The sequence below is a fragment of the Tamandua tetradactyla genome, chromosome 3 (genome assembly GCF_023851605.1).
Source record: "Tamandua tetradactyla isolate mTamTet1 chromosome 3, mTamTet1.pri, whole genome shotgun sequence".
Lineage (NCBI taxonomy): Eukaryota > Metazoa > Chordata > Mammalia > Pilosa > Myrmecophagidae > Tamandua > Tamandua tetradactyla.
The window spans coordinates 17996344-18011011 of record NC_135329.1 but is presented as its reverse complement, the minus strand read 5'-3'; the positions used below and the strand labels follow the sequence as shown (position 1 = coordinate 18011011).

Here is a 14668-nt window from a genome sequence, read left to right as displayed (position 1 = left end):
TACCACTGGTAGAAATATAAATTAGTACAAAATTTTTGAAGGGCAATTTTATACTACTTATCAAATGTGCATGATCCAGCAATCCCACTTATAGAAATCTATCCTACAGAATTAACTACATAGTCCAATACAGTACCTACTAGCCACATGTGGCTATTTTAAGTTTAAATTAATTAAAATTAAATACCATTAGGTATTCACTTCTTCAGTTGCCCTAAGCACACTTCAGATGCTCAACTAGCACCTATGGATGGCTAGTGTCTACCATACTGGACAGTGCAGATTAGGCCATTAACTTCTGAACTGTCTGAATTTGTTGCTATCAGTATATATTAAATCTGTACATATATATACACTTATATTTATATATATATATTAAGCATGGGCAGGCTCGGGGAATCAAACCCGGGTCTCCAGCTCAGCAGGCAAGAATTCTTGCCACTGAGCCACTGTTGTATCACCCTATATGTATTTTTGAAATAGAGATTTTCAAAAGAAGTTCTATTTTTAGAAAGATGATTTATCAGTAAGTCTTGAGGCTATTATGATCTGCTCATTTCTTTTCTAAACTGATGCTTCCATTCTTTGGTTAAAATTTTTCTAGCTCTAGTAATCAAACATATTTTTCTGAGGCCCCAAAGAAGGTATATCATCTTCTAGTTTGGGAGTCATCCTATCCATATCTCTTCCTTATGGTATTTCCCTGATTGTACTCTTTTCTTTACCCTTTTTCTTGCTCTTTTCAGCAGCTTCACAAAACTACCAAGACAATACTAACCTATCACACTAAATAAGAAGCAAAGAACCTCAACAGATATGCTTCTGCCCAGCCTGACTGCATGAGAGCAATAAAAGCATGAGGTAAACAAGGTGAAATGGACAAGCAACAGCATAAAGGGAACCAAAGCCTTTCAGTTTGACTCCTTGTAAAGACATACTAAATCTGGACACAAATCCCGCACATTAAAATATTTTTCAAAACAAAAAAATCACGTAAAATATAAGAAAACCACCACTAGCAAGTCATATGAGCAATTAATGTTTCAAATGTGATGGATTTATTTTACTCTGATGCAAAACCAAAGATTCCACTACAGCACAGAGACCAATATATTAAAAGGTCATGAAAAAGTGGTGTGGGACATGCAGGACGTAATGTACAAACCGGAGGATCAGGTCATTTCCTTTATAACATGACATACACTGTCATTGAGGAACACATTTAAAATAACACTGAGGAACTGAACTGAAATGTGGCACAAACATGACAATTTCCATGCATGCCTTCAAGTACCTCCCTTAGGATGGACTTGCAATCTCTAGACTTCAGTGTAGGGAGGATTACAATTCTTTGGAAGAATAAAAAGTTCACACTTTTGAAATTTCACAGAAGAATTTTAAGGCCAAAACAGCAGGTTCACTTCTCTTCATCTCCAGGGATAAATCGGATACTCTATACTTAAAACCATATTAAGCCTCTAGTTCAAATCCCAACCCAACCTTGTGACCTCCTGCATTGAAGTTCTTTCCATCAATTAAAGCTGACAGGGTCAGTTTGACTCCTAGAAAGAAAAAAACACCACAGTCATTTATAACAGGTATTACAATCAAATCTGAATGTTCTTGAAAAAATGGATGGAGTCAATGGCATGGACTATAGCAGGGTATAAGAGTTACAAGCATATGACTAAATCTACATAGGACTATCTATAATCATCTGCTCTGCCATAAGTAAAGCATGTTCATGACAAACTTGATTTGGAGTTCAGGGTTAAAAGCAATAAATGATCAACCAAATTTACAAGCCAGAGTGACCAAAATTACAGTTAAAGATACATAAATATTTTCTAAGCAAAAATATTTAATCTGTTTCACTTTCTGGCTGAACAACCAGGTGTTATACAGTGCTCTGAATCAACCTACAATAAAGATTATTTCATATTACTCTATCCCCTTCTACCCAACCTTACTGTCATTAATTCCTTTACATACCTGGTCGTAGGGTCTGAGTATAACCAAGTCCAATCAGGCTGGCATTATTTACTTTAGCCTAAGATTAGGAGATGGAATAAAAATAGTTAGAAAACTGTCAATTCAATAATATGTAAGTCCAACACAACCACCACTTCATGCACCAGGTTTCCAAAGCTAAAACACCTCAGGACTACTCTGTACTTACTAAAACTGAAAATTTAGTAAACAAAAAGATAAATCTCTAAGAAGTCAGTACGGGTGGTAGAGATGGCATGAACCTTGAAAATACCTGCTTAAAGGCCTCAGACAAATTCGTCAAAAACACCAAGGTGCTAGGACTAGAACCCACCTTTTCTGACTTCAGTTAAATACTATTTTCACTATACAATGAGCTAGCCCATGAAAGTTAGTAAGGATGCAAACAACCATAACACAACATTCATTTACAACCCAGATAAAACCCTAAGAGCAGATCCAATCTGGTAGTATATTCTTACAGATAGAGAAGTCCTACAATCCAGCTTGTATTTAGCAGCAATGCCAAAACGGGTGTTGTTACTGCCAGCTGTCCAAGCAAGATTTATTGACGTTTCAATCTTCTCATTAACCTTCTGGTATATAGAACCCCCAAATTCAGTGCCATCATTCCTGTTTTCAAGATACAGGGAAAATTTATAAATATCTAGTTTGTACCATTTTTATGATATGGAAACAAATGGTAAGACTATCTATACAAAGATCCCACGTGCAACTAGAGATTTTAGCAAACTCCTAGCATAAATTACTTTCTAACAAATAAGGAACTAAATCCAGTTAGGCAATTTATAAGCACTAATTCAAACATAATAACACTTGATTCATTTACATGGGTCCTGAACATGATGTAAATTTCTTAGACACATTCAGTCATGCACAAAGGCAGACACCTCAAGCAAATATGACCTAAAGGTCTCTATGAGATTTTCATAGAATTTAGAAACTTCAAAGTAGAATTCAATAAAGATTCTGCAAAAAAACACAAAAAAAATATAGAGAGATACAAGTTCAGGAATAAAGCCGATTCAGGATTTCATCTATAATATAGTACTAGAGTTAAAAAGCACCCTCTCTACAATACCTACGCTGCTCCAGAGAAGTGTATAAATTTTTGCTTCAAAGCATCCCAGAAGTTAACCCTTAAGATTTCATAGTTTTCTTGGTAAAACCGTTTCATTAATTTCAACGCCTCTTTGTGTCTAACTTTGCTTAACTTTGCTTTAGACACCAGAAATGAATTAGAATGTCTAGCAGACAGCAACCTACACCACTTCAAAAACACAGCTCACCCTTTACTTTTGCTTTTTTATACAATGGCAGTTCCCAGTAGACCTAAACATACAATATAATTTAAAAATTCAAATTCAGTCAGTCAATAAGTTTCGGACTACATAATTTAATCCCATAATTGCTACTTCTGAATGTATTAGGGGTAGCTGGGATTGGCTGGGTGCTGACCAAGGGTACCTGAAAACTTCTACAGCATCACTGGGGATGTTCCAGGACGCTGAGATCAATTTGATGGTTGTTCTTGGTGATCAAAACAGACCTGCTTCCAGACACCACCAAGATGTGTAGGGCATCAGAGGAAATTGGAACATATATTGCCAAAGGATCCCTTATATCAGGAGATGACCTATGCCCTCCTTTTTTGTATTTAGCAGCAATACCAAAATGGGTGTTGTTACTGCCAGCTGTCCAAGCAACATTTATTGACGTTTCGATCTTCTCATTAACCTTCTGGTATACAGAACCCCCAAATTCAGTGCCATCATTCCTGTTTTCAAGATACAGGGAAAATTTATAAATATCTAGTTTGTACCATTTTTATGATATGGAAACAAATGGTAAGACTATCTATACAAAGATCCCATGTGCAACTAGAGATTTTACCAATCTTGCTTGGACAGCTGGCAGTGGTTCATCTACAGATTCTAGAGCTTCTATGAAGTCTGGAGTAAAGACCGAGAGACCAGTAACTGCCAGCAGCACAGTACTAGGCACCAAGTACAACTAATCTCCTTGTACTTGTTTTGCTGACAATGAAAATAGTATAATGAGGTTGGGTATCCACCAAGGCTTAGCAAATGCTAGTACCATCACTTTTACTTTTCCCAACAGGCTAATGACTACCATCCTTCTGGGAGACTGCACTGTAACTAAAGAAGGAATGAATTATAAACACTCACACATGAGTGTGCAGCTGGAAGTCTGCAGCCTTATAACCAAGGGCGAAATTATTCTGTGACAATTTGGATTTGGCTGTGTCAAAACTCATTTGATAGCCGGCAAGCCAACCTTCAAGGGCCAATACAGCCCAGCCATAGATGGTTGGTCCAGAAAAATCTATATCAACATTACTGCCAAAACTGAAACAATCCCGTTTATAGGAGGCCTTTAATTTCCCACTCTTCTTTCTGTAAAAAACAAACAACAAAAATGATGAAAACAACATGAGTTTCTACTACCTTCCAGGAATTTTTAAAGACCTTCTCTCCCCCAATTTAAATATTATTTTGGTAGACTGTATATATACTGTAAAAATGATTCAAATGACTTAGCTCTACAAATGTAATTTTGTTAGGTTTACAAATGTATGTGTAATTTCTACCTATTACTGATTATAAATTCAAATTATAGGATATTTCAGCACTAATTTTATAAAGGCATGAAGAAAAGTAGAATATAAGAAGGAATAAGGTATATCAGCACCAAATTAATAATCTGAAGATATATATACACAGACATACAAGAGATCAAATCTCTTTTAAATATGTCCAAATGCCCAAATACCACAAAATATAACATCCAACACACTTCTCTATTATTAACCTATCATGGTCAGAAGTGTATTTTTTTGAAGGACAGTATTAAAAACACTAAATCAATTTTTAATAGTCCTTGTCTTGTTCCAACTAGGCCTTTTATGAGAATATTTGTCCTAAAGAAAACTGCAGTATGTGGCAGGAAAGATACAATCTATTGTTATAGGTGAAAAGACATGCCACCTTGCATTTACCTAGCATCTTTGTCCTTTATGTAACATCAGCCTCTTAGGCAGAACTATCCACACTTTACAGATGAGGAAATTGAGGCAGAGAAGTTTTGGGATTTATAGAGGCTAAGAAAGCAAGCAATAGTAGAACTACTCTAGAACCAAGAGATTATATTCTTCTTAAGAAATTAACTTCTCAGCAGAACACCACATCCATGATCTTTAGAACACAGTATAAGAAATAACTATGGTCTCAGATCCTTCTAGGTCCTAAACTTTTTCTACTCTATACCTCTTTGAAACAGATTTATAATTTTGTGTTCATCTTTTCAATTTTCACATCTAAATTTCATCTTACCTCAAATGAGTCTTCCTTTATCTTCACTATAAGCACAAAGTCCCTAGTGTTACTAACAGCAACTTCTTAAGCTCTTCCTGCCTGTTAGCTTTTAATTGCACTCCCTATTCTAAAGCTTTCTATCTCTTCAGGCTACAGAAACATTTCAGAAAACCGAGTTTGATAATTACCCTGTGTTCGGTACAAATATGGTATCAAGAGTCACTTTCAACCCTTCAGCCAACTGAAAAATAAAGATTTAAAATTAACAAGTTGGTAAATTTCAATTATCTTTTCAACTTAAGAAACTGACTATTAAGTTTCCTCTAACGACCTATGTAACAAAAAAAACAAAAAAAAAATGGAAATCATAAAAGAAACCCAGACATTAAATTATATAATAAATTACCTTCCCATCCTTCACTTTATCCTTTCTCCCAGACTTCACCATGATTCTCGCACTCAAAAACAGGTTAAAATTTATAAATCAAATCCTATTACAACAACTAACATAAGTCGCAGTACAAACAACAAAATTCTAATACAAAATAATCTTGATATTCTCTTAAAACTGTTGTAATGTGATAACCTGGCATTCACCAAGCCAACCAAGGTAATTTATTCAGCTATGCATGATTATATATCTATATATGGTAATGTGTATGTAGACAGTTCAAAAGCCAGTGCACTAAACACAGTGGGTACTGGCTTTTTTTTTTTAACTTTTTTATTGTATAGTATAACATATATACAAAGCAATGAAAATAAAAAGCAATAGTTTTCAAGCACTCTTCAAAAAGCAGTTACAGGATAGATCCCAGAGTTTGTCATGGACTACCATACAATCCTCTCATATTTTTCCTTCTAGCTGCTCCAGAATATAGGAGGCTAGAGGGCTTAAATACTTTTTTATCATCACAATCGACTCTTTTTTCCTTCTTTTCTTGTAAACAATAACATACATACAAAAAAAGCTATAAATTTCCAAGCACGGCACCACAATTATTTGTAGAACATATTTCAGTCTTTGACATGGGTTACAATTTCACAATTTTAGGTTTTTACATCTAGCTGCTCTAAACTACTGGAGACTAAAACAGATACCAATTTAATGATTTAGCATTCATATTCAATTGTTAAATCCTATCTTTTATGTATAATTTCACCATCACCTTTGATCTTTCCAAACCTCTCATTGGGGTTGTTTGGGCTATGGCAATTCTAAATTTTTGATATTGGAAGTGTCTGTCACTAGTATGGAGTAGGGAGATGGAACTATCTGATGTTCTGGAGAGGCTGGGCTAGGTTTCAGGACTTATCTGGACCAGGGACCCATCTCGAGGTTGTAGGTTTCTGGCAAGTTACTCTAGTGCCTGGAACCCTTGTGGAATCTTATAAATGGTCACTGGCTTTTGAACTGTCTATATGATCGACTTTCTCTTTTAAACATTACAGAATGTTTTAGAAACATTTTTCTGTGTACTCAGTTTTGCAACGAATATAAAAAAAAAATCACCACTAGTTTAGACTACCCAAGAGAGGCTCAGCTGTATAAAAGAACAAGTATGAGCAGAATAAGTAAAACGGGAGAACAAAGATGTAATGTCATCATTAGTGTACTTACAAACAAAGCCTTCTTTTCTAGAAACATAAAACATCAAATAAGGCCATACACAGAAAAAAATATATAGCTACTGATAGGTTGTAACATCTTGTTCAGGTTATATCTAGCATTTGTTCATCTTTGAATCTGCAAGATATGTTTAACCAACAAATAACTTCTAATGTTTTTTCATACCTTATTCTCCAAAGAGATTTCTGTCCCAAGAGTATTGTCTGTGTTCCATTTTTGGGTGAAGGTAAGTCCATAGTTACAGATCTTATATTTGGTCTCTAGGTTGCCTGATGCTTTTCCTGTATCAGTGTAAGCATGACCAGAAGTAGAAAATTCCTGGTAAACAGGAAAAAATATAATTACCTTAAAATTAGCTCATCAAATAGAAAAAAAATCATTTAAGAAAGTAATGTTCAATGCACCAGAAAGCAATATAATTTCCTTTGCATTCCCTAGTACTCTACAGTAACTTATTTCCTGCTTTCCTTCCTTCTTTTCAGTCTCTAAACATTTTAACTAGTTTTACGTCTTTCCATTATTCCACCTGTCTTAATGGTATTTCTTGTTACATTTACTCTCTTACTAAATTGAAATCTTAAATCTCGATTTAAATAAGTATCTTTACTAAAAATAAATGCCTGGGTGCATGGGTGGTTCAGGGGTAGAATGCTCGCCTTCCATGCATGAGACCCAGCTTTGATTCCCAGACCATGCACCCAAAAAATAATAATAATAAACAAATAAATCCTTCTCTAAAAAGACAAAAATATCAAATCTTAAACATTTAACTTCCATGACTTGAAAAATATTATAGTTCTCCACCAGATCTTTCAAATCATTAGTTCATTTAAAAGTCCTTAAACATCCCAAAACACTAGAAGTACTACAGCCTTCTTCCTCCATTGTAATAGGGTTGAAATTTTATTGCTTTTGTCCACAAGACTATGTTCAAAACTTTCAACATAAACAATTTCAATATTTTAAAGTATGTGTGCATTTTTCACTACAAAATGGAATGTTATAGGCTGGGTCACGGTGGCTCAGCAGGCAAAGTTCTCGCCTGCCATGCCAGAGACCCGGGTGCAATTCCCGGTGCCTGCCCATGTGAGAAAAAAAGGAATGTTATAATTTATTCCTCTTTTCTCTTGCTTCCCCAGTTTAGTGCTTTCTATCAAACAGTTACTATGAATGCCCTAAAATATACCCTCTTCCTTAGGTAAGTGTCCTTTTAGTCATGCGATAAACAATTGGAAATACATTTCCTTCTAAGGGGAAGCAAGAGTTAACACCTGTCACTATCAATCTATAAACTGTCAAGCAAAAGCATTTTGACTGGCTCTGTTTTTAAGGAATATTTCTGAACTACTGCCAACAGTAATGAAATGCTGCCAACTCTCAACAGTTTTCACTGCCTGCAATATGAAGCCTCCCTTTAACAAATATCCTGCTGCCTTAACTAGTTCTACAGGCTAATGAAACAACTGGAAACATATGATCTGTTTATCAACACCAGACAGAAAGCTTTAAAAGAGAATATCATGCTACACATTTAGGGCAAGGCCTTACTAAAAATGATAAAATGCTAGTCAAGTTTTATAGTTCACATAATGTTTTAAATATGACAGTCATTTTCTTTTAGTAAATCCCACTATCCAGTTTACCTTTTACACACTTGACAACTGTAGCAAATATAAACCTCAATTTTGTGGTTAGGGTAACTTTATGCATAAAATTAAGGTTAAGAAGTATTATATTCCACATTTTTGCCTTGTTACCATCACCATTTCTTAGTTTGAAGATCTTTCAAAAAACGTAAATACCAGAGGTACAAATCTAAAAGAGAAGGCTAGGATTTTTCTGAGTTCCAGGATCCCAACTGTTTCAGCTTCTGTTTAATTTCATAATTAGGTCAATCAGGTGCAAAATACACATGCATGTAACATCTACAGCTCTACATTAAATGCTAGTAAGCAAGAAAACAATCACAAAAATGTTACTCTTAAATAGATGGCATATGATAAAAGCATCAAGGTACAAACTAAGAAATTTGGATCAATGGAGGAAACCTGTCCTAAATCCAAACCAGAGACCAAAAGCAAGCCATAACAGCAAGCACACAAATATGCTTTTTTCCTTACCATCTGAATGAATAGTCCCAAACCACAGCAGCATGAAAGGGAGATAAAATTTTAGTTGATGACTTTAATGACATGAACCTAACTTGAACAAATTCTGAAACTCTATCCAAAATGAGCATAAGTTTTCTATTTTAACAGAATCGTACATATAATATGCCCACCTTAGCAAGGAAGGCAAAAATAAATATATACACTAGAGAAACTCAGGGAAAGAATGATAGAGACAAATCAGGATTATACAGACTGAGAGAAAAAGTGTCATAGGATTTCCACATGCCTCCTGTCCTTCTAAGTAAATTTCTATATCCAGAAATAAAACTTGTATTTGATTAAATAAATATCAAAAAAAGATGTGTCCAATGAGGATAAATCAGAGAATGGGGTAAACATAATCTATTTGCTGAGATCTAGTGAATGAAAGCTCTGGCTAATGACTCCTCTCAAAATATACCACCACATCCTTTACTAGTTCTTAACTTCCTGTAAGACTTTATGAACATGGCTAAAAACTGTAGAATAATCATCTGCATGCACTTTTTTTCTACATGTTTCAACAATCATAAAAAGACTAAAATTATTTTTTGTAAAAGGGCAATAAAACTTGCATGAACCTATTATAATAGAAATAGTTTTTAGTGACTACAGGACACTTTGACATGGGTCAAAAATGCATATTCTGTATCTTCTGAAAGTAAGACTCTGAACACTCTTATTATGACAAATATATAGGGTCCCCTAAAAAATTCGACCTAATTGTCAATGGGTTCAATTGGCTGAGTAAGAATGATCACTGAAATTAGAGAGTAGGTCAAAGCTGAGGGAAGATAGAACAGTATCAAACGTAGGGTGTTTCACATAGAGTGAACAATGATTTTTAAACAGGTTCTTTTAAGTTAATTATGCTACATCTATTAAAAAAAATATTAGGTTCCTGGCCCAAGTAGCCCCACCCCCCCAAAAAATATATATATATATTAAGTACTCACCACTCCACTACAAGACTTGGTTTTCAGATCAATTTTGACCATACCAAACCCTAGACACACACACACAAAAACACAGTAATGAACAAAATGTGACATCCACTCATTTTTGCAACTCAGAAATTAAGAAAATAGTCCTTCCATGTGGAAACATAAATTTCCATGATAATGAAAAATAACCAAATAAATTTAGTATAATTTCAATAACCAAATAACTTATATATAATTTAAGCCCCCAAACTGAATAAAGCCTTACTTTAAATATAGAAGTTAAAGAACAAGTAAATGAAAGCAATATGTACCATTCCAAGAACCAATATTATGTTGATAAATATACAAGCTTAATATATACAATTAACATTACTAGCTAACGAATAAATCAAACGTGCATAGCACAGGAAATTAAGAATTTAATTGTTTTAAAACTAAAAATAAATTTCTTTTTGGGATCAAAGAATATGTTGCTCCAAAGAAGTAAAAAGCCGCACCTTCACTCTTATGAAAACACAACCAATATTTGAAGGGACACAAAAATTATACCCTGCCTTGACTGCCCCCAGGGCTAGCCAAGGGAGACACAGATATTATTGATTTATATTATTTTATATTACCTATGTATGTATGTATACATAAAATTGCTTGTATTGCTTGTAAGGGACTCTATTCCTAAGAAATGAAGTCTAATAACATGTTATCCCCTTAAATCTTGTGAAGTAGGTTAATGTTGTCTTACTCTTATTTTACTAGTACAGTATCTTGCACATAGTAGGAATTCAACACTGACCTCAAACTCCCCAAGGTGGAAATTTACAATAGCGTATTTACCATATCCTTTGTTGAAGACATCTTTGGCAGCCTTTCCTAGGTCACAGTAAGTCGGTGTGTTACACATATCTTACAAGGAAAAATGGGATCAAAGGAATAAAAATAACCATTTAGTATTTATTCAGCCATAGTGAGAAAAGGTATACAGTCTCTTCCTTTGCATCATTAAAGCTTATACCCTTATGCAATCAGATTAAGAGAAGGCATTTTACTCCTTAAAAAGAAAGAGCTTTCCAGAACACTGGAATAAAAGGGTTTTCCCACAAGTCACAGAGGTCATTTTTCTGATTGCATTTCCAAAGAAAAAAAAAGTTCTCACAGCCTGAAGGAGATGCTTTGTTAAAATGGACTTCCCAAATTCATCTCAGTAAAACATTTTTCAGGCTATTATAGAAGCCAAAGCGTATGTGAGCCAACGAGGTAAATTTTTTAAAGAATTCTAAGAATAGATACAATCAAAACCTCAGGGTTAACATTATTATTAAGATGAAATTCAGTTCTTAAAATAAGAATTTACCATACTAAATGAAATGGATTCAGCCAGAATATGCTGTTTCTCAAAGCCCTTTTTAAAATGAAGTCAAGAATCATACTTACTAACCAGAAGTAGAATGGATTCTACCTGGAGCAATCAGTTTACCAACAATTGGTATAAAGCCTAAGGTGAAAGCCTTCAAAACCCAAGGTGCCTTGGCTTTCTATCTTGCCTATTTAGGATTCAGCCAACTTTTCACCTTGACCCTCATATCAAATTCTCAGCACTATCAACACTGCCAAATATATCATTCCTTTGCCCTCTTTCTATAATGGGAAATGTTTTTCTGCAGTTGTTTCTGTTCTGTCAAGTCGTGTAAACTCAAAAGCCATGTCTAACCAAATCCAGAACCACTCAAGCAGGCCCATTAGCCTGATTATTATACCAGAGCACCAGCTAGCATTTGCAGTTCCTATGCCTGAACTACCTATACATTCAAACTAATATTTACTTCTAGATAGCCTAACTCTTAATTAAATTTTCTGCTAAATTTCTGCCCATACCATCATACCTGCACATGGCATACATTTAAAATACACTTATCAATTGGCAATTCATTTAAAATTACTCTGTAACCTAAACCTATCAAATATATCAATATAAATATACTGACTCATATCATAATAAAACTAGGCTCTAAGCCATAGGGTTTCATAGTCTACTTACAGAACAGTTATTTTACAATTCAATCCCTTGTACTCAAATGATCGATTCTAGACTTTTTTTTAGTACAGTTCCAATTTCATTTTGATGATATTACTCTTTTTAATCACAAATTATGCTGGTATCTGTTGAAATTTTGTCAGAACTCTAATTTGGGAGGTAAGCATAGAAAAGCAGGCACTATATATTCAAGTAGAAATGTTAAGGCTTTTCATATCTGGTTTTTCATCTACTCCCGAGAGACTGGTTAATGTTTAGAAGCACCAAACACATGTGGGTACTAACTACTATTTGTCTTTTAGTATTTTTCCTTATTATTCAAAACCACTGCCAAATAATTTGCAAAAGACGTTAGCTGGTGTAGTTTACTAACTATTCTCAATTCTGCCCAGTTCAAGCTTACTTCTTCTGGTCCATGATTCTAATGGAAAATGTCTTACTGGTATGATCAAGCAAAAAATCAAGGAGACACAGAAACTTCATGTTACACGAGAGTAAAGCTATAGTCACATATTTCTATTAGCTCTATAAAATGCGCTTCTTGTTTGTTGATATGCACATTACACTGGTATTGCATTACATGCAGACAGAGGGGGGGGAAGGCGTTAACTAGGTAATACTGCTTTACCCAATCACTAACACGACATTAAGTATAGCGCTCCTTTTGTTCCTCGTTTGTCCTTTTTAAGCTGCACGTACACTCTTTGGACATAAGGAGCGGAATAGTTGCCGAGATGTTTGACAACTATTCCAGAGAGGAAGCTGGGGGCGGAGGTGGGGTGGGATTGAGGTTCGACGATTCAACTTCCCTAGGAACCAACCTCCTTTCTAGCCTGACTCCTGGAAAGAAAGTCCTGTCCGCACACTAGCAAGAGGGGAAGATCAAGGCTCTGCTCTCGGAGCACCACCTCTTCCACAGAGAGCGCGCAGGACCTGAGGCGGCAAGGAGAGCAAGGTCTCTGACAGGGACCACCGCCCCCTTCTGCTCTCCTCTGCCCCGCCTGGCCGGCGCCACAATCACGCCCCGTTAGACTGCTCTCTCCTTCCCTATCCCTCCGTTAGGTCCGTCTCTCGTCGGGTCCCTGCTTTGTCGCGACCCACCGCTCCCGTGGCCCTTTCGCTGGTCGAGCCGGCCCACGGCTTCGGCCCCGCCTCACCTCCTACAGGGCCTGTCTCGGATCCACCCGGGCAACGCTGAAGGTCTTCTTCAAACCAACGCCGTCCGCGCCTGCGCGACCTCACGCCCACCGCGGCGCCTGCGCGTCCCTACTCCCGTCCCGCACCGCGTTTGCGCCGCAGTGTCGTGCAGGGCTCGCTCGCGGCCAGCCTGGATGAGGAGCAGAACAGCTGGGGCGAACAAACACCACCAACTGTCTGGCTTCGTGTGTGCGCGTGCGCAGGAGGGCTCGGCGCGCAGGTGTCTGGGAGGTGGGGGTTGACGCGGTGCTGGAAAGGCCCGGGGACCGCACCTATTAGCCCTGGAAGGGGTTGACTGTCGCGTGAACGCCTCGAGGTCACTAGTTAAAATCCGCTAGAAGAGGATGTGGGGTTCCTCTGCAGATGGATGTAGTGGCCTGGCACGCCAGGCCATGACCGTTTCATTCTTGGGGGATGTCTTGCAGATCTTTATGGGAATCCCATCTCACACTGACTAGAATTGGAAAATGTGACCCTTAGGTCAGCTCATCTTAAAGATGAGAAAATAGAAGTCCCGAGGGGTAAGTGACTTATTCAAGGCCACACGAGTAACGGTAGATTAAAAACCAAGGAGGGGAGGAGAAGCAAGGGAACGTTCTTTACAGAAGAATACCAACTAATGAATGTGGAAGAAATTATGGAGAAATAGTAAATGGCCGCGTTGGAACCACCATACTAACAACTGATTTGGGCAAAAATTTTCCATGGAGAGTGGACTATTGATATTCCTACAGTTTCGAAGTATCACCCTGTAAATTACAGAGTAAATTACAAAGACAAAAGGATACCTTTACACCAAAGAAATCACCCTTAACCAAGTGATCAAACTCAGTATCCCCAGGGATGGAACAGACTGGCATCATGTGCCCCGTGATGGGATACACAGAAAAAAGTGCAAAGGTAATATTTTTGCCAAAAGTGTGTAACGTGTCATTCATAAAGAAACAATCAGACAAATCCTAACGGAGGTATAATCTAAAAAACAATTCTCTTAAAAAACGTAAATGTCATGAAAATTTTCTTTTTTAAAGTCTGGTTAACTGTTCTAGACTATAGGAGACAAAAGAAGGACAGGACACTAAAAGCTATGCTTGGTCCTAAATTGGCCCCTGAATTTAAAAAGATGAATAAGGAACCTTACTGGGTTAATTAGGGAAATGGGGAAATTTGAATATAGAACATATATTAGTATCATAACAATGTAAAGTATTTCTGGGTAATAATAGTATTTGGATTATAGAGAAATGTCTGCTTTTAAAGATTAGTACTGAAGTGTGTAGTAGTAAAATAGCGTGGTCTGCAACATAACTCTCAAATGGTCCAGGAAAAGAGAAAGGGAGACCGGAAAAGTAAATGTGACGTATGTTAAG

General features: G+C 36.4%; 2 protein-coding genes across 4 annotated transcripts in view; one reads left to right on the top strand and one right to left on the bottom strand.

Moving 5' to 3' along the window:
- Nucleotides 1-1035: 1035 nt before the first annotated feature.
- Nucleotides 1036-13472, bottom strand: VDAC3 (voltage dependent anion channel 3). Of its 3 annotated transcripts, XM_077152620.1 has the most exons (9): nucleotides 13259-13466; nucleotides 10904-10972; nucleotides 10082-10131; nucleotides 7141-7293; nucleotides 5534-5586; nucleotides 4200-4427; nucleotides 2472-2622; nucleotides 1993-2050; nucleotides 1036-1562 (listed from the first exon to the last, which is right to left on the bottom strand). In XM_077152620.1, the coding sequence occupies exons 2-9, from the start codon at nucleotides 10968-10970 to the stop codon at nucleotides 1471-1473; spliced, it is 852 nt and encodes a 283-aa protein (XP_077008735.1). In that variant the 5' UTR covers nucleotides 10971-10972; nucleotides 13259-13466; the 3' UTR covers nucleotides 1036-1470. The 3 variants fall into 3 exon arrangements, with proteins under 3 accessions (XP_077008735.1, XP_077008737.1, XP_077008736.1); XM_077152622.1 differs by lacking the exon at nucleotides 13259-13466 and having other exon boundaries at nucleotides 10863-10963; XM_077152621.1 differs by lacking the exons at nucleotides 1036-1562; nucleotides 1993-2050; nucleotides 2472-2622 and adding an exon at nucleotides 3481-3787 and having other exon boundaries at nucleotides 13259-13472.
- The window catches only part of DKK4 (dickkopf Wnt signaling pathway inhibitor 4), a 32458-nt gene continuing 31183 nt past the window's right edge, over nucleotides 13394-14668 (top strand). Inside the window, exon 1 of the mRNA XM_077152624.1 lies at nucleotides 13394-13819. The gene's annotated coding sequence lies outside the window, so the exon portion shown is untranslated. The remainder of the gene's footprint in view (nucleotides 13820-14668) is intronic.

Bases quoted from the DNA above. Each gene is read 5' to 3' on its own strand.
- VDAC3 (XM_077152620.1), bottom strand. From the start codon at position 10,970: ATGTGTAACACACCGACTTACTGTGACCTAGGAAAGGCTGCCAAAGAT. The intron at 2,051-2,471 runs GTAAGAATATAC...TCCTAATCTTAG, and splicing joins ATTGTAGGACTTCTCTATCT to GCTAAAGTAAATAATGCCAG. The intron at 1,563-1,992 runs GTATGTAAAGGA...TTTTCTTTCTAG, and splicing joins TACTCAGACCCTACGACCAG to GAGTCAAACTGACCCTGTCA.